Source organism: Hipposideros armiger, unplaced genomic scaffold (assembly GCF_001890085.2).
Source record: "Hipposideros armiger isolate ML-2016 unplaced genomic scaffold, ASM189008v1 scaffold_22, whole genome shotgun sequence".
NCBI classification, from domain to species: Eukaryota; Metazoa; Chordata; class Mammalia; order Chiroptera; family Hipposideridae; genus Hipposideros; species Hipposideros armiger.
Genome location: NW_017731372.1, coordinates 3400069 through 3425196, shown reverse-complemented (window position 1 = coordinate 3425196; position 25128 = coordinate 3400069). Strand labels below are relative to the sequence as shown.

The window sequence follows — 25128 nt, the reverse complement described above, 5'->3', positions numbered from 1 at the left end:
TGTGGAGGGCAGTGTCACTGGCCCTCATATGTGGGATCCGAACCGGGGCCCTCTGGCATCCCAAGCCAGCTCTTAACCATCGCGCCACTCGGCTGGCCCCCCATTTGGTTTTTTACGTAAAGTTCATTCACCCTTGCTTTAAAAGGAGAGATCACCATTGTTTCTCTTCAGATCAAAGCTATTTTAGAAGCCTGTATAGACTCCCTCCTGTAAAATGGCCAAACTCAGTCTTTAAACTGCTGTCAGGGCAGAGCACGTGCCTTTCATTTTAAGTAAGCAGTTTACAATTTAGAAATTAGATGGAATTTAGATGGCATACTCTTCTTCAGGTTTCAGTGTTCCAATTATTTCAGAAATAATCTTGTATCATTTTCTGAGAAAAACATTTGCCCTTTACTTTAAAAGACTTTAGAAATAAGTACATGAAAACTGTTTTCATGAAGGCAAGGATCAAAGAACTAAAGAAAAGTCATCTTTTATATTTCCTTAAGCACAAATAATTTCTTAAGTAAGATAATTTTCTCTTACTCACCTGTCCTTCTAGTAGGTCACCATCTTCAGCTTTAACTTGTCCATTAATCAAATAAACACCATCCTCAATTTGTTTGGCCCAGCGTGCAAGTCCATTCTTAAAAGCAGCACAACATGGATAGATTTCAGATATAAAACCATCTCAATTAGACTCCCTAGAGTCTCCTTTTCCACCTAATACACTAAAATAGTAAAAATCTCTAAGTATCAGTAATGTGATATTTAAACTCAGTCTCATAAACAATGAAAAAAGTGTATCCCCAATTTTTGGCACCTTACCCATACTTAATAATAGTTTTTCTAACCTTTATCCCAAACTAGCATTCACAGCACAGACTTAGAAGGCTTAAAACTATATGACCACAGTCAAATAAAATTCAGTAATATCCATTATCTTTAAAAAAATGTGAAAAAGGGAAGGAGTGCCAAACAAATATATAAAACAGTAATGAGGGAAAATAAGCAAGCTCCATTTGCCTCCTTCAACAGGAGAAAAGAGAAATGAGATATGGAGAAAAGAATGGCATAGAAATTTTAAAAACGGACTAGAAAAGGGAAAGCAAAACTAAAGACCAAGAGAAAGTAAAAAGACCAAACCGTGTATCTTCTTACCTAATTATATTTTACATAACTATATTTAATAATCTATATAACTACATGGTAATTAACAAATATTTATGGTGCACCTATTATGCTAAATATTTTAGTATTATGACATTGTCCCACCTCTAAATTTCTAATCGGGCTGGGGTATTAAATTAGTTACCCATAACAATATCATAATTGAGAATTATGAAATAAATATTTAAATAGAATAAAAGCACATTACCTATCCAGAAATCAGTAAAGAAAATTCATTTTACCCTGGTACCTTTGTATTTTTCTCCAGAGTATAGCTGGCAGAAGTAGTAGACAGTGGGATATGAATATTAATATGAACTGTACACTCTAAAGAAAGCCAGGAAGTTAATAGTCCGCTTTGATACTTCCAATCTGCTGGTTTTGCAGAACTCTTCAGCAAAGAAAGGGAGACAAAAACATAAAACGTGTGACTTAGGTAAAATACATGGATCAGTAAAACATAATATGTACAACCTAATAACTCATACAAGCTGAGAGGTAACATATTTGGCCAAATTCTTTCATCAAAGGGTAACAGGTTAGCACTAAATACAAATAAAGCATGCACGTAAGTTCAGTAATCTTCAGGAGACTGAATTTGGCAACTCCTTTCCCCAGCAGTAGGCTGAAAAAGGATCACATAGTCCATGTTTAGAATTGACATGTCCTCTGGTTCTCATCTGGAGCTTATGATATGAAGCAAATAATCACCTAGTGACTACCAGATGTTCTCCTTTCTGTCCTATACTTGCTGACAGAATACAGCCATGTTACTTTTTCACATTACTTTCAGACACCTTAGTAAATGTGGGTATGGATTCTGCTGAGTATAGGTAGCTTGCTTACTAGGCAGTGCAGTTACCAAAAGCCCATACACTCTTACCAGCAGCCTCTCCAATACAATACTAAACACATAAACGAGGCCGGGGGAGCTTAACAAAAATATTTTAACAATTAAAAAAAACCATAAATTTTCCTTGCCTGTAAGGAAATTAACCGTATTTCAAAATAAAAAACTACAGGTAGTGTGGACATCAATAGCAAGCGATAGCATTGAAAACTATTCAACCTAAATAAAGAATTGAATTTTATTTTAAAAAGTTTGCAACACAGAAAAATCTTGAAGGAGCAATTTTTCTTACCTTTGGATCATGGATATCATAAGTTCGACAGAGTATTCTTTAATAATTAAGGACAGAAATGACCAAAAAGAAAAGAATTCTTGAAAATCAAAAGAAAATAAACAATCAAAAATAAAAATAAAGTGCATGCATCCAAGAGTTTTTACCAAATCATCACACTTTATACAAAGATATATACACACATATATGTATGTCTTTGCAGAAATATATATATGTAAACTGCTCTGATCATAGTACTGTGGAGCTTTAAACTATTTCCCACTGCTTATAAATCCTGCTAATCACAGGAATAGAATGAAGCACCTGCAAAACTTTCCTCAAATATACACCCTCGATAATAAATGGGAGTGCTGCTTTGGATGGCGTCTAGCTTGAGAATGTTTATTGGGTCAAAGGTCATGTGTATATAACACTCTACTTAAATACTGAGGAAGTTAAAAGCCCAGCTTCTACAGGAATGGTCCCTTTTTGAATTCTGTCTTCTGCAAGTCCTAATTCATTGGACCCTTGCATTGCTTCACTCCCCCAGAGAGGCTGCCTCTTGCTTGGGAGGCACTCGCTCTGGCAAGCTGTAGAGGAAAGAAGCTAAGTTGGCCTTATAACAGGCCTTTGGTGTCACTTAATCTGGGCCACAGACATAAAAATTTCTTGGATGTCCTAACCGTCCAGCTCCATGCACCTGTGCTTTGAACTGAATATTTTATCTACAGCAGCTGGAGGTGAAAATTTAACATAATAAAAGTATTACTTTGCCTAAGCTGTCAGTTGGGCGTCTGCCTTTCTATAGGGGACCTATTGTGCTTCAGTGTACAGGGGTCGACAGCTGATAGAGTTCAGAATCCCTGGTTCTTGCCACCTCTCTCAAACCCTTCTCTCTCAAACCCTTTTCAACCTTGACACATGATTAACAACCATTATTACTACTGTTATTATTGGCAGTCCTAATTATGTGTTATTAGGAAAACGTACAAACCATCCCTATTTTTTAAATGATTTAAATAAATGTTTGGGGAAAAACTTGCAGGAACATTATTTTGGTATTGAATGCTTTAAAACATAAACACCTAAAAAAAAGATACTTTTTTGTAGAAGAGCAAATGTGAAGCGTCACTCGTTCGGAGACTTCCTCCTCTGTGAAATTCCACAGTCTCTTTTTATTCATAGCTTTTTCCACAGCAAATACTAGCTGAAAGAGGAAAACATACACCAATCGAATGCAAAATTTAACAAGAAAAGTGAGTGCACAAAAGGACAATTATAATATCCCGAATCCCCCATCTAGCTTTAAAGTTCCATGATTCTATCATTAAATTTTTCTTCAAAAGAAAGAGTCAAACTAATTATTAACCACTTGGGTTTCATTTTTAGGAAAATATAAAAATTGGGTTTTAAACAGAAAAATATAATTCACTGTCATTAAGAATCAATTAATTGGACATGAAAAATTAATTTTGTCAATTAACATTTAGGTGAAGTGTACAACAAACACTTTATTTTAATTAAAATGAGAAATGACAAGTGATTTGTAATTTGCAAAAATGGAGCATGTCATCCATTTAGCACTTCTTAAACTCACAAAAGATATAAGGAAATACATAAGAACATATAAAATTTAGCATTAACATAAATTAAAAGTGAAAAAAATCAGAAATAGTGACATAAATGCATGACAGAAATAAGAATTATAAGAATGCGTACTAGATATGGGGAGAGGAGCCATAAATTTGGCTCTAAGCTTTCTAACAATAATGTGCACAGAGAAACCCAATCTGTCACCTAATTCACATGGTCCTTAAGCTGAAAACAAACAACTAATCAGGAGAGACACAACTTTCTTCATAATGATATCAAAAGAAATTTCTTCAAAGACAATATTACATACTATAACAAAGTTCTTAGCAATAACCTTATAGGAGACACTGACAAGTTTTACAAGGTTATTTCTTATCATGTCCCTCAACACAGGCCATGGGAGCCAAAGATAATTAAAACTCAATAATTAACACAGAATTTGTAAAGTCTTACATGCTTCTATAAAGTCTTGGGCCGGCCGAGTGGCGCGATGGTTAAGAACTCGCTTGGGATGCCAGAGGGCCCCGGTTCGGATGCCAGAGGGCCCCGGTTCGGATCCCACATATGAGGGCCAGTGACACTGCCCTCCACAGCTAAGATGCTGAACAACAGCTCGACCTGGAGCTGGGCTGCCCGTGAGTCGCCGGCGACGGCGTAGGCTGCAGCCCCTGTGGCAGTGGGTTGCCATGGGCTACCGTGTGTAGCCAGCAGCCAGCGTGAGCGGCCAGCAGCCGCAGTGAGCGGCCGTCCAGAAGCTGGCGACTGATCTGCCTCGCCAGAGATGAGCGCAATGATGGTGCCAACTTGGGCCAGTGAAGCAACATCCTCCACAACTAGATTGAAGAACAAAACGACAGCAACTTCTCTGTTCCCCTTCCCCCAATTCCCTAGCACTGTTCCCATTCCCCAATTCCCCAATAAAAATCTTAAAAAAAAAAAAAAGTCTTATATGCTTCTTGTGAACAGAAGACACAAAAGCAAAGGAAGGAAAACCTGACTGTACCTCTCTAGCACTGAGCCCATATTCACCCCATTCAATCCAGCACCAACCACAAAAAGATGCACAACCAAAGCTATTAAATATGTAAAAATTTAGATTACATTTCAAAATATCAAGGAGGATGAACAACTGTGAAATGTACATTTATTTAAATGGAAAAGATGGCAGAAGGTTGAATAACTTGCCAGGGGAGGGAAATATCCCCATTTTCTTCCCTTACTCCCTTGGTGCAAATATTAAAGGTTTGAGGGTGGGACATTTGATAGGAAAGGTTAGAAAGCTGGAAGAAGCCGTAGCATCTGGGATTCTTAGCTGCACACTTTTTTACTAGAAAAAGTTATTCTGGGATTCTGTGGGGGTTTGCACTTCTTAAGATTATAGGGTCACCCTCTCCCTTGGGGTGGGACATAACGTTTTTAAAGGCTCACTTGGACCCTGAATACTAAGAGAGATGAAAGCTGACTGTAGACTTTGCTTTGGGTTTGGGCTTAAGGGGAAACAGCTTGTGGACTTTCATGCTTACTTCTAGGCTATGTCACCCAATTCACTGACGTAGGAATAAAACAACAACAACAAAAAATGGGATCTATGATACTCTGTCCAGGAATAAGGAATAAGTACCTGATTGTTGTTACTTTACGTTTTACTCTCAGAATCTTGAGAGAACTGAACAGGTGAAGAACTGTAAAACCTATTAGTTATTTCACATTACAGCAATCACTTGGAACTCAATGGAAGGTCCAGCAGAATACCACTATTGTACAACCAGTGAAATCGTTATAACTTGTTTCATAACTGTAAAAACTGATCTTTAAAGTAAAAACTATTTAAAAATAACTAGCTTTGACTGAAAATACAAGCACTGGCATTTATTACACATAAGATGCCAAGCAACCTAGTGGAAAAAGATATTTCAACATATTCTCAGAGTAAAGTATTATGCAACACTCATCTAATTATGCCTAGGATTACTTTATGTATATGTATAATCAATTAAAATAAGATATATCTTTGATCACATTAAAAATTTTGGTATTTCAGACTTACTCTGCGCAGGGCATTTTGAAAATCATTTCCCATTTCTAAAGTTGCAATAATGAATACCCCAAGAACTAAAAGTCCCCCTGGTAGCATTCTGGATACCTAAAAAATAGAAATATAGTATTAGCTAACATAAGCATTTGGCATTATATGTGAACCTTTGTGTTTGAGAAGCTAAATATTAAATCAGCAAATGCCTACTGAGCACCAACTACACACACAGCACTGAGGCAGGGACTTTGAAAAACCGGTTAAAATACTGAGAAATGGATGACAACCAAGAGCATGGCGTGTGTTTATCTACACAGTCTTCCCAGAGTGTCCTGAACTTTTTACCCTAAAATTACCTTACAAATAAAACCATTTAATGATGACACCCTTTAGCTACGTCAATCTACAAACCCCTATTTCATGAGATCAAAGAGTGAAATATCTTCTAAAATTTTTTCAGTGGCCTCCACTATCAGCCACACAAAATATCAATTTTGTCTTAGATTAGTATTTCTAAAATCTGGCTAATCTGATCCTCAGAGTCTCATTTGACACTGCTCTCTCTGAGATATTCCAGTATCCGTCAAAGAGGCCTCATTGTTCTCCGTACATACGTCTAGGCTTTCTAACTCTCGAGATTGACTCAGGCTGTTCCCTTAACCTGAACTGGCTTTCTCTTCTGCTTCTACAAGCCTGGCCTCTGTGGAACACTTCAGTCAGCTTGCGGAATCTGCCTTCCCTGATCCTTTGATCTCCCAACTGCTGTAGGACTTGAGTGCCATTTTCCCATGGAGCTTATCACACGAGCCTGGATTATAGTCGCTGGGGCCCCGTACCTGTTGGTCTGGGAGCTCCTTAAGGGAAGAAATAATTTTAACTAACTGTACTTCCTACAATATTTAGCGGAATACCAGAGCCAGGAATTTGAACAGGGGATATCTGACTTGAAATTCCACTGTTTCCTATCGTGTAGCTTTACCTCCATTGTTAAAGCCTATTTATTGATAAGTATATTAAGCATTTATGTTATTTCTAATTTCTCTTTACTCTAAAATAATATTGGTTAAAAATCCTAGCAAGTCTTTCAGTGTTCATAGCATTATTTGCTTAGGATAATTCTCTTGAGATGGATTACTAGGTTAAGAAGTTTAAGGTTTTTTGATACATACTACCAGTTTGTCCTCCATAATATGTCATTTCCCTTCACGTGATTGTGGTTAGTTTTTAATGACACATGGATTTCTTTCCACCATCTCTATTCAGAGAAAAGAGTACTTCAGGTATCTTTTGTATAGTGAATGTATGAGCAAATTGATCACAAAATTTAATTTTCAGAAAATCAGATACCATAATCTAATCCCTAATAAATTTGTGTTATATCAGCTGATTTCATGAATTCTATTTATTATAGTAACACAAGCTTGGCACATAAATAAAGAACAGTTTTCATATTGAGCATTAGGCACCTGCATATCTTTTCAAAATCACAAACATAAAATTAACCATTTCTTTCCAGGGGCAAAAAACGTTAATCTATTTTGCTTTGTAAGTTTTACGTTTCTGTATGTGTATATACATATATATTCATATATAATATGTATCTCCATATATATGTGTGTATATATATATATATATATGTGTGTGTGTGTGTGTGTGTGTATATATATATATTTTTTTTATCAGCTTTTGGGAAATTTAAGTTTAAAATATTTAATATTTTTGTTAAAAGATGGTATTATATATTTCTTGGACTTTTTCTATAACTACATACCACCCCCCAATCACAAACCCTTACAAACACCAATAAATGTGTTTGTTTAAAAGATTTAAAGTTGATTAGAGAAGGAAATAACTCTACTTCTGCCTTACTCTAACCTTCATTAGATAATATAATCCATTCAATAACTGGTTTTAAGTGGATTTACTCATCTTTCTTTCACCCACCTCCAAATTGGTTTCCTCCTGTGTAATAGCAACACCATCTTCCTAGACAAACAGGCTAAAAATCTTAGTAATCTTTAGCTACTCTTTCACAATATCTCTTCACTCCCAATCTACTCGGTCACTAAATCGTCTTGATACTAGCTCTTCTCTGAAATGTTTTGACAATGAAGTTTTAGCTCACTGTATCAGTTTACTCATGAATTCATTTATCCAACATTTTGGAGTTCTTCTTATAAACCATGAAAGTGCTGTGCTTCGCATTGAGGATATAGCCATAAGCAAAACAGACGTTCAGAGACAAGTTTAGGCTCACATCACTTTTTTGGGACTGTTGCTCTATCTGTATGTCTTCTGTTCTGTCTCCAGTCTGTCTACTCTCTATTTATACTGGACCAAGGCATTGAAATTATTTTCTAAATTATTGACAGATCAATCATATTAACTCCTTCTCACAATAGGGAGCTCTGGAAGACCACCACAGAGCTACTGTCCATCAAACAAACTCCTCACTTCTTAGGATGAGACTCCAAAACCATCCATAACTAGCCCCTTCTAGTCTTATGTCTAAATATTCTTTTATATACTCTGTGTTTCAATGGTACCCAATTACTTGCTATTCTCCTAACACATCTTTAACTTTCATGCCTCCGGGTCATTTATCCACACTGTCCTTTGTGCATTTGGTGCGTTCCATGACTTCTTCTGGCCAAGGTCTGTTCATCTTTCAAATTCAGAGCATTATGTGAACTTGTTTGAATCCAGCCATTGGCAGGTATGTAATCATTCCCTACTCTAAATTCCTGTAACACTTGTCTATTTTTATGTCATTTCTCTTGTAAACTGGTTTGGGTAATAATGTCTTTTTGCTTTAGTTAAAACATAAATTCTGAGGCTAGTTATAAAAAAAAAAAAAAGTTAACCATCATTTTATTCCCTCAGTGCCTAGATTAAGTCTTTAAAACAATCTGATCAGAAACTATATTATCAATAACCAGTATTATTTTAAAGTAAAGAAAAATTAGAAATAAGTTAAATGACAAAGAACAGGTTAAAAAATATAACGGATAAAGGTCAACAACGGAAAAGCAGGCATATAAGATCAAAATGTCAGACTGCCTGGGTTCAAATTCCAGTTCCAGTACTGATTCTGTAGTCATGGGTAGGTTATTTAACTTCAAGTCAGAAAATGCAAACTTTGAAAACTTAAGATTGAGTACTCTGAAATCCTAGTCTTGTAGTAACCTGAGGATAAAGTGTTTTTGTTTTTGTTCGTCAATAAACACAAACTTAACTACATAAAGAGAAAAATATGATGACCTGGTTGGCATGTTCTGTGGCCCATTCTTCATCCACATTATCCAACTTAGCTTTGGGATGTTTGAGGTTCTCGTTTTGTTCCTCTTTGGGTGGTGTTCTAGTGGCAAGAATCACATAATCCTTTTGTGAAGAACACTTAAAGACAAATTAGAAAAGCTCATTAGAGTGGTATCTCATTGAGGAATGTAGAGTTCTTATGATACACAAAAACTCAGTAATATCTATAGCAGCATAAATTGCTAATACCTGTACTATAATGGAATCTATAGAGAACGCAATTGTCATGGATAGGCTTACAACACTGTCTTCATATGTTATCTTTTAATATATTTATGTCAGCCCCTCATTTATGTGGACATCAATGTGAATCACATAGTGGTCATTAAAAAATGGCTTCCTGGAGGGATGAATGAACTGCATTTAAATGAAAAGATAATAAATATGCTTGGTCAGTTTTCTAATTACTCTATTTCCTAAATAATTTGACTAGATTGGATCGTTCAGCAAATACAAAAACTCAGTGAAATAAAGCAGCAAATGACCTTGTGCGTCTTACTTTCACTGACACGATTATGGGAAACCTGCACATGTGTGTCCATAGAAAAACAAAGCGGACATGGGGCACGTAATTGTAGTGGTATCAGGTTTATGTTTCTCAGTTTGAATAGCGGTTAAATGGTAACCAAAGGTGGGACATTCAAAGATGAATTTAGGAACATGTAATCGCTCAGTCTCATTACAGTGAAAGCTTCCTAGAAAGAAAGAGCAAAAATAAATCTGATAATACAAGTTAGCACGGTGTCATCCTCATGCATGACCTGAAATTCCCCTCATTAGTGTCATCCTGGAATAGAAAAGAAAGGAAGATAAACTGTTTCTACAAAAGTTATTTCCAGAGAGTTCCATTCCAATGAACACAGAAAAGGGTAGGTATTAATTAAGTAAGTTCTTCCTTTCACAAAATCTATGACTCTGAAAAGAAAAAGAAACTGACCCTAGGAGTAGGAAGCAGACAAGCTTGAGGGGAAGGAGAGAAAAGTGATGAACCCTGGGATAGAGGACGAAGAAACACGTAAACAGTGGAAGAGATGAAAAGGCAGCATGAAGGAAGCCCGGGAGGGACGTCCTAAACTGTGGGAGACTTCTTTGTCAGATGCTGGTTTTGCTGAGCTCTACAAACAGTCTATGTGCAGCAGGGCAAGTCTGGAAGAAGGTATTCCTCACTGACCTTTTATCTTTACCGATCACATCTTCCTCTAAGACTCTTCTTCCCTTAATTCTTGTAGAATAAAGGGAAGTAAAAGAACCTTAAATAAATACTTCCTAGCAAAAAAGCCCTACAGTAGATATTAAGTAACCTGAATTAAAAAGAAGTTCAGAGTGTTGCCAAGAGAGGCAGTCTGGCTGTCTAATGAGAGGCCTTATAGTGTGGTACTTACTCCCCACGGGAACAGTGCAGGGTCTGCCCTCTGTCTGACAAGTTAAGATTTGTGACCACGAAGGGGCGTAAGCACGAGTCCTCTAGACAGCACTTTCTTTATAGGTAGGTAACTATGGGGCATCAAGTTATAAGAGAGAGTAGCTTGGGAATGCGGACAGAGTCAGGACAAGGAAAATTAATTATGTCATTTGAAGGTTCTAAGGCATCGTGATAAAATATCCAGAATGAAAACTGTCACAATAGAGCTTTTATTTGCTATTAGGCCTGTAAATCCAGTCCTTGGGCCACAGTACTCTCTCCCCTAAATAGTGTTTAGAGAAATCCAGACAAACTGCCTAGGTCTGTCTAAACACTTTTTTGCTATTGTTGCTTTGTATTGCTGCTCAGTCCTCTCTGCTGATTAACACAGTCTTTCTTCAATTTTAATAAGTCAGTTGGTGCTTATGCTTTTTAAAGTAACTGCCCAAATCTCTGCTCCATTTTGTATTGATTTGTAAGGCTTAACTCTAAGAGGGAAATAGAATTTGTCTTATTGTCAAAATTCTTCCAATCTCTTTACCTTCCTCTCCACTGCATCAATGTTAAAAAAAAAAAAATCTAATAAGATACTATAATATGTAACACATACATGACCACTGTAGCTACAAGTCTGAGATAAGACAAACCAGAATGGGAATAAAATTGTCAAAATTTTGGAGCTTCTACACATTTTTATGTTGTCAGAAGAGAAGTGTTCTGAATTAAGCAAACCTGGACTAGTCTGATCCTACTACTTATCCATGTTTTCCCTCAAAACCTATTTTTAAATTTACTTCTACATTCCATCCCTCTATCCCGTTACCTTGATTCTATTGTCAAACAGCAGATCTTAACTTTAAAACAGGTTAATTTGTTTTTATCAATAAATGCACAGTAAAAGATACATACCTGTCCTATTAAAAGACCAGAGACAAAAGGCTTTCCTTGGAGGCTGATGTTTGAAAGATACTGACCAACATTCTCTTCTACAATGTAGGTTCTTCCCATTGTGGAGAACTAATTCAATCTCCTAAATTACGAGAAAAAGCAAAACACAAAACACATAGCATTTTTACAGAAAAAAACACAACTTTTTTCTCATGGGTACTGCCCAGTATTACCCCATGCCAAGCAGTGACTGCTTAGTAAGTAGGGTATCCTTACTTGCAAAGTTCAAATGTAGCTTCAGAATTTTCCACACAGGGCTGCAAGAAATGACCAATCAACCAGAGATGACATGAGAGATGGAACTTGTTTCCGTACCTGGATTAAGGGAAAGGACATCAGTCGGTAGTCAACATAGCTGCTTTCTGATTGCAGATGTATTACTCCTTAGTTATCGCTCCTAATCTACTGCTGAGCCTCGGTGTGCTCACGTCTAAAACCGGAAAGATGATCATTCCTGATTTGCTCACTGGAAGGTAGACGGAATCAAAGTCATTTACTCAATAAGCATACTAAGAAGAACTACTACTATGTGCTAGAAATTGTATCAGCTGTTTATGGTACAAAGATGAATAGTACCTGACCTCTGCTCTTCAGTAACTCATGGTACATACAACAGGCACTATGGAAGTAGATAAACAGCAATGCAATAATAATGAACATTTGTACATCTTCTACTGAAACAAAGAAAGGTAATGTAACTTGCCCAAGTGGCAAAGGTGTGGTTTAAACTCAAACAATCTGGCTCTAGAATCCATGCTCTTAAATATTATGCTCATGCTGAGGAATCATACCCAGTCTCTCTACTAAACCATTATTAAGGGTAACTCCTGCTCTTTCTCTCCAGTTTGTGCATGAGAACCAGTGTATTCCTCTTACTGGCTTATGATCCTTTGCTTTGATTTTCTGCAGCTTAAACCCAAAGATGCTAAATAAAAGAGCTAGGCGATAATGAATGATGATCTCAAGGAGTTCATATGCAGTGTGGGAGACAAAAAAGTAAAGCGATAATATTTAAAAAAGCTATAGAGTCAGATGTGCTAGGATGGCATACCTGACACCCGGAAACTGCCCGTCACAATGATTTTACATCGCTCCAAAACTAAAGCCCAGAGGATTGGTTCCAGTTTGAAATGGCCTATTAGATGCTGTGTTTTCCAAAGAGCCGATTCAGTGTTGCCTCACAATGCATTAAATTTTTTTCTACCTCTTTTCTGACACCCATGCAAGTAAGTTGGGTTTGCACACCACTTTTGTTTAGAGTAAGACTGGAATTTTCTGTCTAAATCATTAATGCCCCTACCAAGTTAAGGGCTGTCCACTTTTAGTAGTGTCTTACAGTATGCGTTTCTGCGCATTAAACTCTCCTCATGCATTTCTACTCCTTTCCTTCTGGCCTAATAATTCCTAAGTCTCGCAAGAAAGAGCAGCGACATGACTCCAAAGTTATGATACATAGTTTTCTAATCTTATTTCTTCCAAGGTGTCATCTACTAACCATGCTAATATGTGAGAACCTGAGTGCAGTAGGAGAATGATAATCTATTGGGTTATGATATCTGGTTGAATGTCAGATCATTTTTTTGTGTGTGTGCTCCTTCAAAACTTTTAAATGTAGTCAACCATCCTTTATGAAGGATGTTACTAAAAAGGTGTACCTTGCCTTACACAGTTTAATTTTTTTTAATCAGAGCAGGTCTGCAAACCTACCTAATTTTAGGATTCTGCGAATTCAAGTACAGAATATCTGCATTTTTCCAAATGGTAGCTCAATAACATGATAATATGGTGGACCTAGGACATAGTACAGTAATGCATGTACCAGCAATCTTAAAAGTGCTTATATACAATATTTTGGGGAAAATTCAACCTTAAGTTCCTTACTGATATTCACAAAAGGTCTGGGACTCTGGGAACTGCAGGATGAATTATGCATGCTTTATTTTCAATAAGTAATTTAATACATTTTAGAAGAGTAATCAAACATAAAACAATTTACAGATTGAGCTCAGAAGTCACAAAAGTACGATCTGGAAACAAGTAGTTCTCATACAGTGACAGAGTGAGCAGTGGTTTTTAAGAATTGTTTAAAAACTTTTGTTACAACAGTTTTTCAATTTTAAAAATGAAAGGTAACGTTTTCTGCAGAGTTGTCGTCATAAAACATAAAAACAAAGGTTACACTCCAACTCCTCCTAGTTTTTTAAAAGCTTCTTCCTGAAAAACGAAATGGGTTCCCTAAATTCCTCTTGGATCACTGTTACCCACCGCGCCACCACAAATAAATGAATGAATGAATAAATAAATAAATAAAAGCATCTAAGTTAGCCGTTTCAAATAAGGTGAGTCTGTCACAACTGGACTTGATTGTGTTGTACCGAAGTGTCGGCCCATATGTTTCCTACACTCTGTTCCTTTCCTCCTGGAAAAGGAAGCTCTCTGTGCCCAAGTGCACACATACAACCCTCACACACACACACGAATTACACGCTTAAGCTGACTCACCAGTACTGAGGATGTGCACGCGTGGCAGACAAATGTGTCGCACTGTCAGCCCACCCGAGTGAGAAGGGCGTTTAGGGTGCAAGCACCAGCCTCCAAGGTGCCAGATTCCCCTCTGGTCCCAATGCCACAGCCAATGAATTCATCAGAAAGCGACGGACTTCCCACACCTCACTTCCCACTCCAAACCCAGGGTCTCGGGAGTCAGGTGACGCAGATTGATGACGCGTGCAGCCCCCCTGCCTTCACCGCAGCGCCTCAGCCAAAGCGACTGCGGTCGCCACCCCGCCCCCTTCCGGGCACTATTGAGAGAGTGGCGGTATCCCGGCGCCGGCCGGCCGGCCCTGCCGGGACCGATGCCCTCTAGTGGCTCAGTGTCTAGAAGCCGCCAAAGAGGACGACCCATGGCATCGCGAAGCTTTGATGGTAAGGATGCCTTAGCTCTTCAGGGAGGGACGGGGGTTGACGAGTACTATGTGGCGCCACCTCGCGGACAGTGGTCACGCTACCGGGCAAGAAGAACCGGGGGGGCGGGGAAAAAGGAGGAAGCCAAACGGACATTGCGGAATTGGTGCTCAGGGGCGGGATTGAGGGAAAAACTACGTTTCCCAGAGGCCTGCGGGGCCTGCTTGAAGCGGGTGGAAAGGGGAGCCGGAAATCCGAGCGCACGACTAGGTCAGAGGCCGCCCCTGAACTCGGATTCCCAGGGTGCACAGCTTCCAGCGGCTGCGCGCGCATTCGATCGCCGGCGCTGGGTTCTTCTGGTGCTTCACTTAACGCGGGACTCGATTTCCCAGGGTCCCGCCGCGGGAGTCTCCGGCGGGCCGGAGCGCGCGAGCCACCCGGCGAGGTGGCGGAGGCGGCTCCCCAGACTTGTGGGTCCTGGTCTTCGTCTCTGTCCTCCGGTTCTGCTCCATCGGCCGCTGCTGCTGCGGCCCCCGGCCCAACCGACATGGCGGCGGTATTGCAGCAAGTCCTGGAGCGCACGGAACTGAACAAGCTGCCTAAGTCGGTCCAGAACAAACTTGAAAAGTTCCTGGCCGACCAGCAATCCGAGATCGATGGCCTGAAGGGGCGGCACGAGAAATTCAAGGTGGAGAGCGGTAAGTACGATGCTCTTCCCGCCCTTAGCTCCGGGCCTGACTCCGTAGCTATGGCTTTTCCCCTTGCAAGCTTGTTCTCTCTACGATTTCACTGGTGTAGCATCGCTTCCCCGGTCCCCTCGGCCTTCTCGTACCAGCTCCTCTCACAGTTGGATACGAAGGAGCCTTTTTGTTTGTTTCTAAAAACCTGAGTCCACATTTAGGTCCGTTTTCCTTGTAATTACGGTAGTCTCATATAGGGACATTTAACGTTAGTTAAGAAATGATGATGATCTGGGTCTGTTCACACCGGACTAAAGAGAAGACGCAACCCCTATTTCTCTAAGCCTTGAGTACCCTGTCTGTATGTTGCACGTAAAATAACGGTGATTTCCGCTCTAGTGTCTAAGTCACCTGCATTCAGAGGCCTTACTGACATGACTACTTCGTGCGCTTGTTTTGAGTGTGTGTCGCTCTGGTCCGGTCACGAACTACATGTTCGCAAAAGTGAGTGAGGTGCAAAGGACATTGGAAACAAAGTGAACGTGCAGTGAATACGTTTACAGTGTCAGACGTATCTCTAAAAGTTGGAATTTTATGGAAACTATGTTAAGACCTATTTATAGATACCCTATAGCAGACCCTCCAATAAGAAAGTTGCCCACCGCAGTGATGTGAATATCCTTGAAATGAGAGTATAGTAATTACCATCAGTAAAAGGCAAACTTCGGTTTTATGTCTTGGTTTACCAGTTGTTTAGAGGGATTGGTACTGGGCTTTGCTACGTTGATTGAAAATTCTGCATAAATTTTTACTTCAAAAATGTAATTATCAAGCAGAATTGATTGATGTTGAATATTATTCTCTGAATCCCAAAACTTAACATAATACACTACATTCTATTCATTAATTAATACAACAAATATTGAATGACTTCAATGTGCCTGATACTGTGCTGAATAATATATACTCAGTATCTTCCTTTGGGAAGTGAACACGTTTAACATAAATTTAGTAGTTTTATACTTTCAGATATTATTTTTGGCTATTTTAACACAAGCCTTTTCAAGCAAAGCAGTTTTTAATCCAAATTTTGTCTCCATTTAATAAAACTTTTTTGGCTGCTTTATGCTAAGAAATCTGATGTGTGGGGAAAATACTAAGATAAATAAGACATGTTACCTGCCTTGAAGAAGTTCATAATCTCGTGGGATGGACAGACAAGTAACTTGTAAAGTCCTCTTTAGGCCGTATTTTCTTTTGTCATATACATATAAGTCAGTTGGAAATATTAAAATCCTTTTCAGTGCTCAATGTATTTCCCTTTACTCAAGTTATCTTATTTGGAGCTCAGTTCCATTATTGTGTCTTACATTTTAAAGTTATGCTTATTAAAAAAGCAGTGTTGAAACTGTGTGTACATGTGTGGTTGGTTTTAATTTTTTGTCTGCTCTTCTTTCTGTAGAACAACAGTACTTCGAGATAGAGAAAAGGCTGTCTCACAGTCAGGAGAGACTTGTGAATGAAACCAGAGAGTGCCAAAGCTTGCGGCTTGAGCTGGAGAAGCTCAGTAAGTATTTAATTACATCTTTATAATGTTTGTGGAGCACTGAGATGTTTAGACACGCCTTTGTATGTCAACATTTGTATCAAATGTTTGGAAACATTTACTTACTGTATATGAAAATACTGATTAAGCGTCATTGTCTTCATTTATGGTGATATTTTGATTTTCCATTCAGTGGCACAGACTTTGTAAGAACGTAGGGCTTAATAGTCAGGAGGCCTGGGTTCTAATTCTGAGTGCTATTAAAAGCTCTTTTGCCTTATGTATAATAAATCATAACAATGTCTGACTGTTGTTTATAAAATGGCTAGAACCACATGTCCATCTACGTACACAGCTTTACAGATCAAGTATGATATGTTTGAAAGCATTTTGAAAAGGCTAAAGCATTATGCAACTGAAAAGGCAAAGAGTAACTTAATTTTATATTATTGAAAAATCAATACCTGTTAGTTCCATTATTTATGTTTTAACTCTTTTTGTTATAATTTTTATAAACAGTTATGAATCTCAGTATTTGTTATTTGAAACCTAGTTCTTGTGAAAGATGAGTAGCTGTTTTCCTTCTTTATTAGTTTTCTTAACTTCATTAAGTCCTAGAAGGGACACAAGATCTTTTAAAGGTTCTGACATTTGGAGGGAGGGTGATGTGTATTATGTGCTTTATTTACAATAGGTGAAAGCAAATGTTGGGAAAGACCTTTATAGAGTAGGGGCATAATAATTTATTATTAGGTATAGCTGGATTTTAATTTGATTGGGAACTCAGGAGGCTAACAAGGAGAATGGTTAAAACTTCATCCTTCTTTCTTAACCATGTTCATGCCCGTTGACTATTTGCTTGGGTCCTAACTTTTTTCCAGCTAATATTGGCACACCTCATTTTTAAAACATATGACATGCATATGGTATGGTATGGATACATGTGTAATGAAGGCATAAATACTGAGTATTTAAATACTTGAGGTCCAGTTAATCATCTATACATAGTTTTTTGCCTTGGCATAATAAAGAGTTCAGTAGAGTAGTGATGCAAAGAATTTCAGGAAAATGACTGTGATTACATTTGCTTGTGTGGGAACTGAAAAAAGGAGCCGGAAGGGAAGATGGGGATAAACCTAAATCGACATCCAAGGTGTATAATTACATTTGTATTTTTTTAGTTATCATCTGCATCTGTAAGTTTGGAAAGCAGTAAATAACATTAAAGCAAAATAGAAAATTCAGACTAAATTTAGCAGGGTTTTTTCTTTTAATAAAGCCAATTGTTTAAATGGAATTTAAGACTGGAAGTAGTAATAATATATTTGCTCAATAAATTACTAGCACATAATATAGATGAGTTTTAATGGAAGAAAGCTTCAGAAAATACACTCTTTCCTAATTATCTGCATGTGTTTAGAAGAGAAACTGTATAAAGGGAGATATAGCCCATTATGAGTGGACATCGTGGGATTGATAATTCAGTATCAAGCATACTTTTCTTTCTTCCACATTAAAGTCTCCCTTTAGCGTGATAAATAAGCTGAATTACAATTACAGTATCCATTATTGAGACTACCCTATATACACTTTATGTAGTTTAAATGTTATTTGCTCTCTTGATACTTTTTAACTCTTTTATTTGTAAATGTAATTCACTTTTTTATGTTTGACTTGGAAGATGTTATTGAAAAATAAGGAAGTTGATAATTGCATATGATTTTTCCTATAAATGTTGGCTGGAATGATCACAAATATGATTTTGGAGAAAGATAGCATATTTAAAAATTTGGTCTAGAAATACAGTAAATTTGGGATGTATTCATGAATTTGGAATGCAATGTATAACTCACCCTTTCTGAGACTCAGTTTCTTAATTTTAAAATGTGTGTGGGTGGCAGCTGGGTAAAAACTGTCATTGCAAGTTTTAAGCTTATATGTGTATGATCATAAAATTCCTTTAATTTAGACAGTCAACTGAAGGCACTAACTGAGAAAAACAAAGAACTTGAAATTGCTCAGGATCGCAATGCTTCCATTCAGGTAAACGTTATTCCTATGAGTAAAGCTAATTGTAAACATGATAACTTGAGGACGTTTTCTGTTCTGATTTTGCTTATTAGTTAGTTAGTCAGTGGGAAGATGAAACAGATGTTGTGTAAGGAGAAGCTACTAACAAAAACATGTATATATACATAAATCTTTAAATTGCATCTTCGTGTTTTTCAATAGATTGGACATTTCTTTACTCATTAGAATATATTGGTACTTGATATATATATATTTTAAAAAAACACTTGCTTTTAGCTCTGAAGCTCTTAAGTTTTTTTTTTTTTTAATTCTCATTGTAGTAAATTGCTATAGCACTATAAATAGATGATCATAGGTCCATCTATCCACCCACCCACTTATCTACCTGCCTTCCATCTTTCCTTTCTCTTAGAAATTAGTATCTATTCAATGCTTACTTATTGCCCTGGCATAATTTCAAGTATTATGATACATTTGGGGGTGTGAATGAATCAACATTGGAAATCATTTCCTTAGGGTAGTGATATGAATAACAAATTGAATATGATTATAAGATGGTTGACGAATTTGTTTCATAAAGTGATCATACCCAGTGATTCTTTAACCAGATAGAACTGTAGACTCTTTTCATTGCTTTTTTAAAATTTGCATTTGATTTGAGGTTGAAAGGTACTTGATATATAAAAGATATTTTTATAATGGTAAAGAGTAGTAGAATTGATCCACTGGAAATTTAAAGTTCTCTACATAAAAAGAACTAAAATGCAAATAAACTATTAAAAAGTTTTTTCAATAAAAATATGACTATTTATATCCTTAACACATGACCACTTTTAAATTATAAGAAAAATCATTCAAGGGGGAAATAGGCAAAAGAATTTTAAAAAGAGAGAGAGGAGGCTGCACACATGGCCAATAGAAATGTTACTCTACATGTAATCGGAAAAATGCAGATAAAACAACAGTAACGTAATTATTTTTCACATGGGGAGCCATGTTAGTATTGCTATCTTTCTCTTTTTTTCAAGAACAATATTTAGTTCTGGCGTGAGTGGCTTGAGATTGCCACTTCTGACTCAAACAAAAACATATACATTGCCATTGTCTTGCTGCAAAGCAATTTGACTAAATTTATTAGGAGTTTTAAGTAATTCCATTCTAGGGATCTTTCTTGAGAAATAATTTGAACCAAGTGTAAATGCAGTGACAGCAAAAATTTAGAAGTAAATTAAATGTCCTACAAAGACATGTTTAAGTAGGACACTACCAAGTGATACAAAGTGACATGGGAAGTTTTTTCGTGAGCGTAGGAAAAATAATTTTTAGAAATCCAAAATAGGAACAGAAATGTTGAGCATGGGTAATTTTTAAACACTTTGATGTATAAGTTATAACGGAAGGAAAACCATTTTAAACTGCAACTGATGTTAAAGTGACAGTTCCATGTTCAAGTTTCTGTATTGATCAACTTGATTTACTTATTTAAATGTATTATTCTTACTCCTTTATATAACAGAGCCAGTTTACAAGGACAAAGGAAGAATTAGAAGCTGAGAAAAGAGATTTAATTAGAACCAATGAGAGACTATCTCAAGAACTTGAATATTTAACGGGTATGAAGAACTCTACTCTTTTACTTTCTCTTATAACAGTGCTAGGAATTAACTCAGTCCATTTCTGTTGATGTTTCTTTATTGCAGGTCAGAGTAATAGTCTATAGTTTCTCCTACTCATTTATCTTTAGATCAATATCAAGGATTTAAAGAAGTGTCTAGACAAGTACACAAATGAAAAACATCTCAAAGTAGTAATTTGGACCAAGGTTTACATGCTGAGATACTTACTATAATGTTATTTGTAATATATTGGAAGCAATTTAAATGTTCATTTATGGAAGATAAGCTCCATCATTTTATACACCCTTGCTGGTATAAGCTGTCCATAAGCACTCAACATAACTAAAAAGGAGAACCCATATTTAAAAACAGGCTGAAGGAGCTAGGAGGCAGGAATATAAGATATATAAACATAGAATATAGTATATAATACAGTTGATTTATGAGTATTGAAGTGGATATGACTCTTAAGTAGCTTAATGGTATCAAGTTCCCTTTGGTTACTTTTTATAAGATTTTTGAAAAGTTTTACTTCTATTAAAGGAGGAATTTTCAAATACTTATGTTTTGCTATACAGCAGTATTTAATTAGGTACCTAGACTTCCAGTCTCAGAAAAAGTTATTTCAAAGTATTTGTTTATAATGTTCATCAACAAAAGGAATTTTTTTCATAAAATCCTTGATATAAGGAACATGAAAAATAGGCATGTATATTGTGGCTGTTTTGAGTAGAAGGTTTTTATATATATCATTACTTTTTAACTTAATAAATGGCTATTTATGAAATTTTAATAGACTCTTGTTTATATACCAGGAAAATTACTGTTGATTTTGCATATTTCGCTGATGATACCGTATTTAATATAAAAGAACCAGTATAATTTAAATGTTTGGTTGGGTACAGGAATTTAGCTTCTTTGTCATCATTCATTTAAATTTGTAATTAATAATGGCAGAAACAGATTAAGATGGAGGACTTGAGAACTACTTACTTTGTGTTCAATGTTTATATTCCTAGAGATGTGGGTTTTGATGTTTGGTTCATCTGAACAATAATTAGTCATTATTTTACAATTTACTTCTGACCTTTCTAGAGGATGTTAAACGTCTAAATGAAAAACTTAAAGAAAGCAATGCAACAAAAGGCGATCTTCAATTAAAAGTGGATGAACTTCAAGCTTCTGATGTTTCTGTTAAGGCAAGTAGCAATTCTTAATGCAAATACAGTTTTTGCTTAAAACTCACCTAATGTTGCCTATAGAGTAATTAAAAGCTGTATTTTGTATTTTCTTAATGTCAGGGAATTAAGCATCAGGACAATTTTAATTGAACTGCTTTGCTTATATGATATTTAAGTTTCTTGTAGTTCTTACCTGATTATGTTTCCTGTTAAGAATCCTTGCAGATACTCTGTTGTAAAATAAAATTTTGCTTGTGTTTCTTAGCTGCAGACAAAATCTTTTGAATAACTATACATTGTCTTTCACTGTTAATGTTGTTTTCTTGGATTTCTTTAGTATCGGGAAAAACGTTTGGAGCAAGAAAAGGAATTGTTACATAATCAGAATACATGGCTGAATACAGAGTTGAAATCCAAAACTGATGAACTTCTGGCTCTGGGTAGAGAAAAAGGAAATGAGATTCTAGAGCTTAAATGTAATCTTGAAAACAAAAAAGAGGAGGTATGTTAATAAAATTGTATCTTTGTATGGGTTACAACTTACATTTGTGGGCCAGTTTATTAAAAATGTATTCAGTGGTGTATCAAATAAATGTATTGAAAGATTAAGGGTCAAATATGGAGGACATAACTCATAAACATGTGGCCTGGGAAATTAACCAATTTCATGTAAATAAAGAATTTAAGACAATCTGTGATGAATTTTGGTGCTACTATTGTCTTATGATGTATCTTTCCTAAGACACTTGTTTAAGAAGTGGTGGTATGTTTTTGTGAGCTAGAGTCAAACATTTTTTCGTGAGCTATTATTTTTCATTTTCTTAAATATACACATTTTCTTGTAAAATGCTTCTCTGGGTGTGGGGGATTATTTTGCTTTTATTTGGCAGCTAAACTTCATATCAAATTAACTTCAGTTAATACATCATTCTCCCTCCCTCTTAACTGTCTGTACTTTTTGTTTCTAGGTTTCTAGATTGGAAGAACAGATGAATGGCTTGAAAACATCAAGCGAGAATCTTCAAAAGCATGTAGAGGATCTGTTGACCAAACTGAAAGAGGTATTGTGACCACTTTAAAATATCTGTTTTGCAAAAAAAGTATTAAAGCACTTACAAAGTTGTTATTTTGTAAAATTATTCCATATTTCAAACTGATTTTGGCACCATGAAGTAATCAGGACACTTCCCTATGATGTAGGTAGACTAAAATAGCTAGAATCAGATATAACAGTTACTTGCTATAACCAAAGTAATATCTAAAACTGATTATCAATTTTAATATTTAAGTATTCCATTTTAAGAAAAAAATAACATTAATGTTTTTAAGGTAGTTCATCTTTATCATGAAAACTCATTCTAATTTTAATGTTTTAGTTTTACCTCTTTACAAAACTGGATAAAGTATAAATTTGTTTATCTTGGCATTTGATAAGCATTCTAAATTCAGTTCAAACGAGACAGCTATAATTGTTTTTTGTTTTGTTTTGTTTTTTTCAGGCCAAGGAACAGCAGGCCAGTATGGAAGAGAAATTCCACAATGAACTAAATGCCCACATAAAGCTCTCTAACCTATACAAGGTGGGTAACCTGCCGCACATTTTCATTTCCTAATGTTACATTTTTGCAAGTTGGGTAACTTTAAGATTACGTTGTAGAGTGCTGCTGATGACTCAGAGGCAAAGAGCAATGAACTGACCCGAGCAGTGGAAGAACTGCACAAACTTCTGAAAGAAGCTGGAGAAGGTAACTGTTCAAATCTGGGAAGACTTTTTTGTTTTTAGATAGAAGGTACTTTTTTCTTTACTTTTGTGTAGACAGTTGGATTTGGAAGTCAGATTAACTTTATTAGGGACAAACTTTGGTATAGAAGAAAGATCCTTAGATTAAGAAATTTTAAATTATGTTTCCAGCAAATACTGTATTTGAAAATATAGATAGCTATTTCTCTGTATCTTTCAGCTATAACCTTATGTATATTCTGATTTCTAATAGAAAATTTTTCTTCCATTTTTAAAACATTTACTTTGATAAGTATATATAGGTTTGTACTTTGGGTACTCTCTTAATCCATAAATTAGCCTCGTTTTCAAAGTTATGAATACTGTATTTTAAAGTCTTTGATTTTTCTTATATTCTTACTGTTTTTGAAATGTAAGTTATTTATGTATGATCTTCTTCAGTCATGTCCTGTGTTCTAGACTAAAGGTCAGATTAAAACCAAAGAGCTACTTAGAGGTACTCTTTTACAATTTGAATTCCCTTCTTTTCCCAATGGATAGGAGACATCAAAAGTAGAGATAGATTGACCAGGCCAAGACATTTCAGGAATTCTAATTTCAGTGGGTAATAAGTCAACAGTCTCTCTAGAATTTAATACTGTCTGCTGAAGGGAAAAATGATTATTTTGTTACATTTTATAAACTCCAAGATTTTACTTATATATTTGAATATTCCATCTTTAAAAATGTCTTTAGCAAATAAAGCAATACAGGATCATCTTCTAGAGGTGGAAGAATCGAAAGAGCACATGGAAAAAGACATGCTTGATAAAATAGGGAAACTGGAGAAGGAATTAGAGAATGCAAATGACCTGCTTTCTGCCACAAAACGTAAAGGTATGGATTGAGTAGGTGCTTATTAAGTGGTCTGTAATACAAGAACTTCCCTACATAGTTCTCTTAATATTACTCATGGTATTTCTCTGACATGTTGTGATGTAGGAAACCCCATCAAGTTATAGCATTAGAACTTATTTTTACTTTAAAATTAGTACTTTGTGTATCTTTATTGCTGGATTTGATCACACATAATTGTGTGTCAGTTTTCAGAACTGTAATTGCTTCTGATTTTTAGAATTGGGTTGTGTTACATGACTCTTTGATGTCATATTTTAAAAATCTTCGGAGGAATTTATATGTAACGTACATTAAGTGTCACTTTTTAGTTGAAAGAAATAATAGTGGCTTTCATTTGAAATTTTACAAAAATAGACTAGATATCTATGTGTTGACACAGGAGCCATATTATCTGAAGAAGAGCTCGCAGCCATGTCTCCTACTGCAGCAGCTGTAGCTAAGATAGTGAAACCTGGCATGAAATTAACTGAGGTAAGAGTGGTATTAAATGTTGTTATTTTCCTTCAGCAAAAGTATTCACATCTCTCTGAAACTTAATCCCTAGAAAAATTATTCTTAAAGTCATCTGCTGATTAATGTGTCATTTTTGGAAAGGCTTTATTGGTTTCTGGTTATGTGTAACAGATAGTAAGTGTTTCCATCTTGTGTAAGTGCTGATGAATGTTTATTATGAAGATAGACTATATACTTCTGTTGTTACGCCTAGATTTGAAATGATATGATTCCTTCTCTGCTTTCAGCTGTATAATGCTTATGTGGAAACTCAGGATCAGTTGCTTTTGGAGAAACTAGAGAACAAAAGAATTAATAAGTACTTAGATGAAATAGTGAAAGAAGTTGAAGCCAAAGCACCAATTTTGAAACGCCAGAGGGAGGAATATGAACGTGCACAGAAAGCTGTGGCAAGTTTATCTGTTAAGCTTGAACAAGCTATGAAGGTTGGTTCCATTCCTAACTTTGATCTGT

General features: G+C 36.1%; 2 protein-coding genes across 6 annotated transcripts in view; one reads left to right on the top strand and one right to left on the bottom strand.

Moving 5' to 3' along the window:
• The window catches only part of ODR4 (odr-4 GPCR localization factor homolog), a 36943-nt gene extending 22784 nt beyond the window's left edge, over positions 1-14159 (bottom strand). Inside the window, exons 1-9 of one of the 3 annotated variants that reach the window (XM_019635501.1) lie at positions 14069-14159; positions 11783-11881; positions 11528-11648; positions 9160-9294; positions 5914-6009; positions 3374-3480; positions 2295-2331; positions 1403-1543; positions 533-628 (exon numbers count right to left, since the gene is read on the bottom strand). In XM_019635501.1, the coding sequence (XP_019491046.1) occupies positions 533-628; positions 1403-1543; positions 2295-2331; positions 3374-3480; positions 5914-6009; positions 9160-9294; positions 11528-11626 (711 nt within the window). In that variant the 5' untranslated portion in view covers positions 11627-11648; positions 11783-11881; positions 14069-14159. Of the gene's footprint in view, positions 1-532; positions 629-1402; positions 1544-2294; positions 2332-3373; positions 3481-5913; positions 6010-9159; positions 9295-11527; positions 11649-11782; positions 12033-14068 lie in introns of all 3 variants that reach the window. The other 2 variants (XM_019635500.1, XM_019635502.1) reach the window with 2 other exon arrangements.
• Positions 14160-14269: 110 nt separating this feature from the next.
• TPR (translocated promoter region, nuclear basket protein) overlaps positions 14270-25128 on the top strand; it is a 58756-nt gene continuing 47897 nt past the window's right edge. For all 3 annotated transcript variants that reach the window (XM_019635496.1, XM_019635499.1, XM_019635495.1), the window contains exons 1-13: positions 14270-14491; positions 14863-15168; positions 16613-16717; positions 18666-18739; positions 20244-20340; positions 21439-21542; positions 21862-22026; positions 22493-22585; positions 23024-23104; positions 23182-23269; positions 24001-24141; positions 24542-24633; positions 24903-25100. In XM_019635496.1, the coding sequence (XP_019491041.1) occupies positions 14287-14491; positions 14863-15168; positions 16613-16717; positions 18666-18739; positions 20244-20340; positions 21439-21542; positions 21862-22026; positions 22493-22585; positions 23024-23104; positions 23182-23269; positions 24001-24141; positions 24542-24633; positions 24903-25100 (1749 nt within the window). In that variant the 5' untranslated portion in view covers positions 14270-14286. The remainder of the gene's footprint in view (positions 14492-14862; positions 15169-16612; positions 16718-18665; positions 18740-20243; positions 20341-21438; positions 21543-21861; positions 22027-22492; positions 22586-23023; positions 23105-23181; positions 23270-24000; positions 24142-24541; positions 24634-24902; positions 25101-25128) is intronic.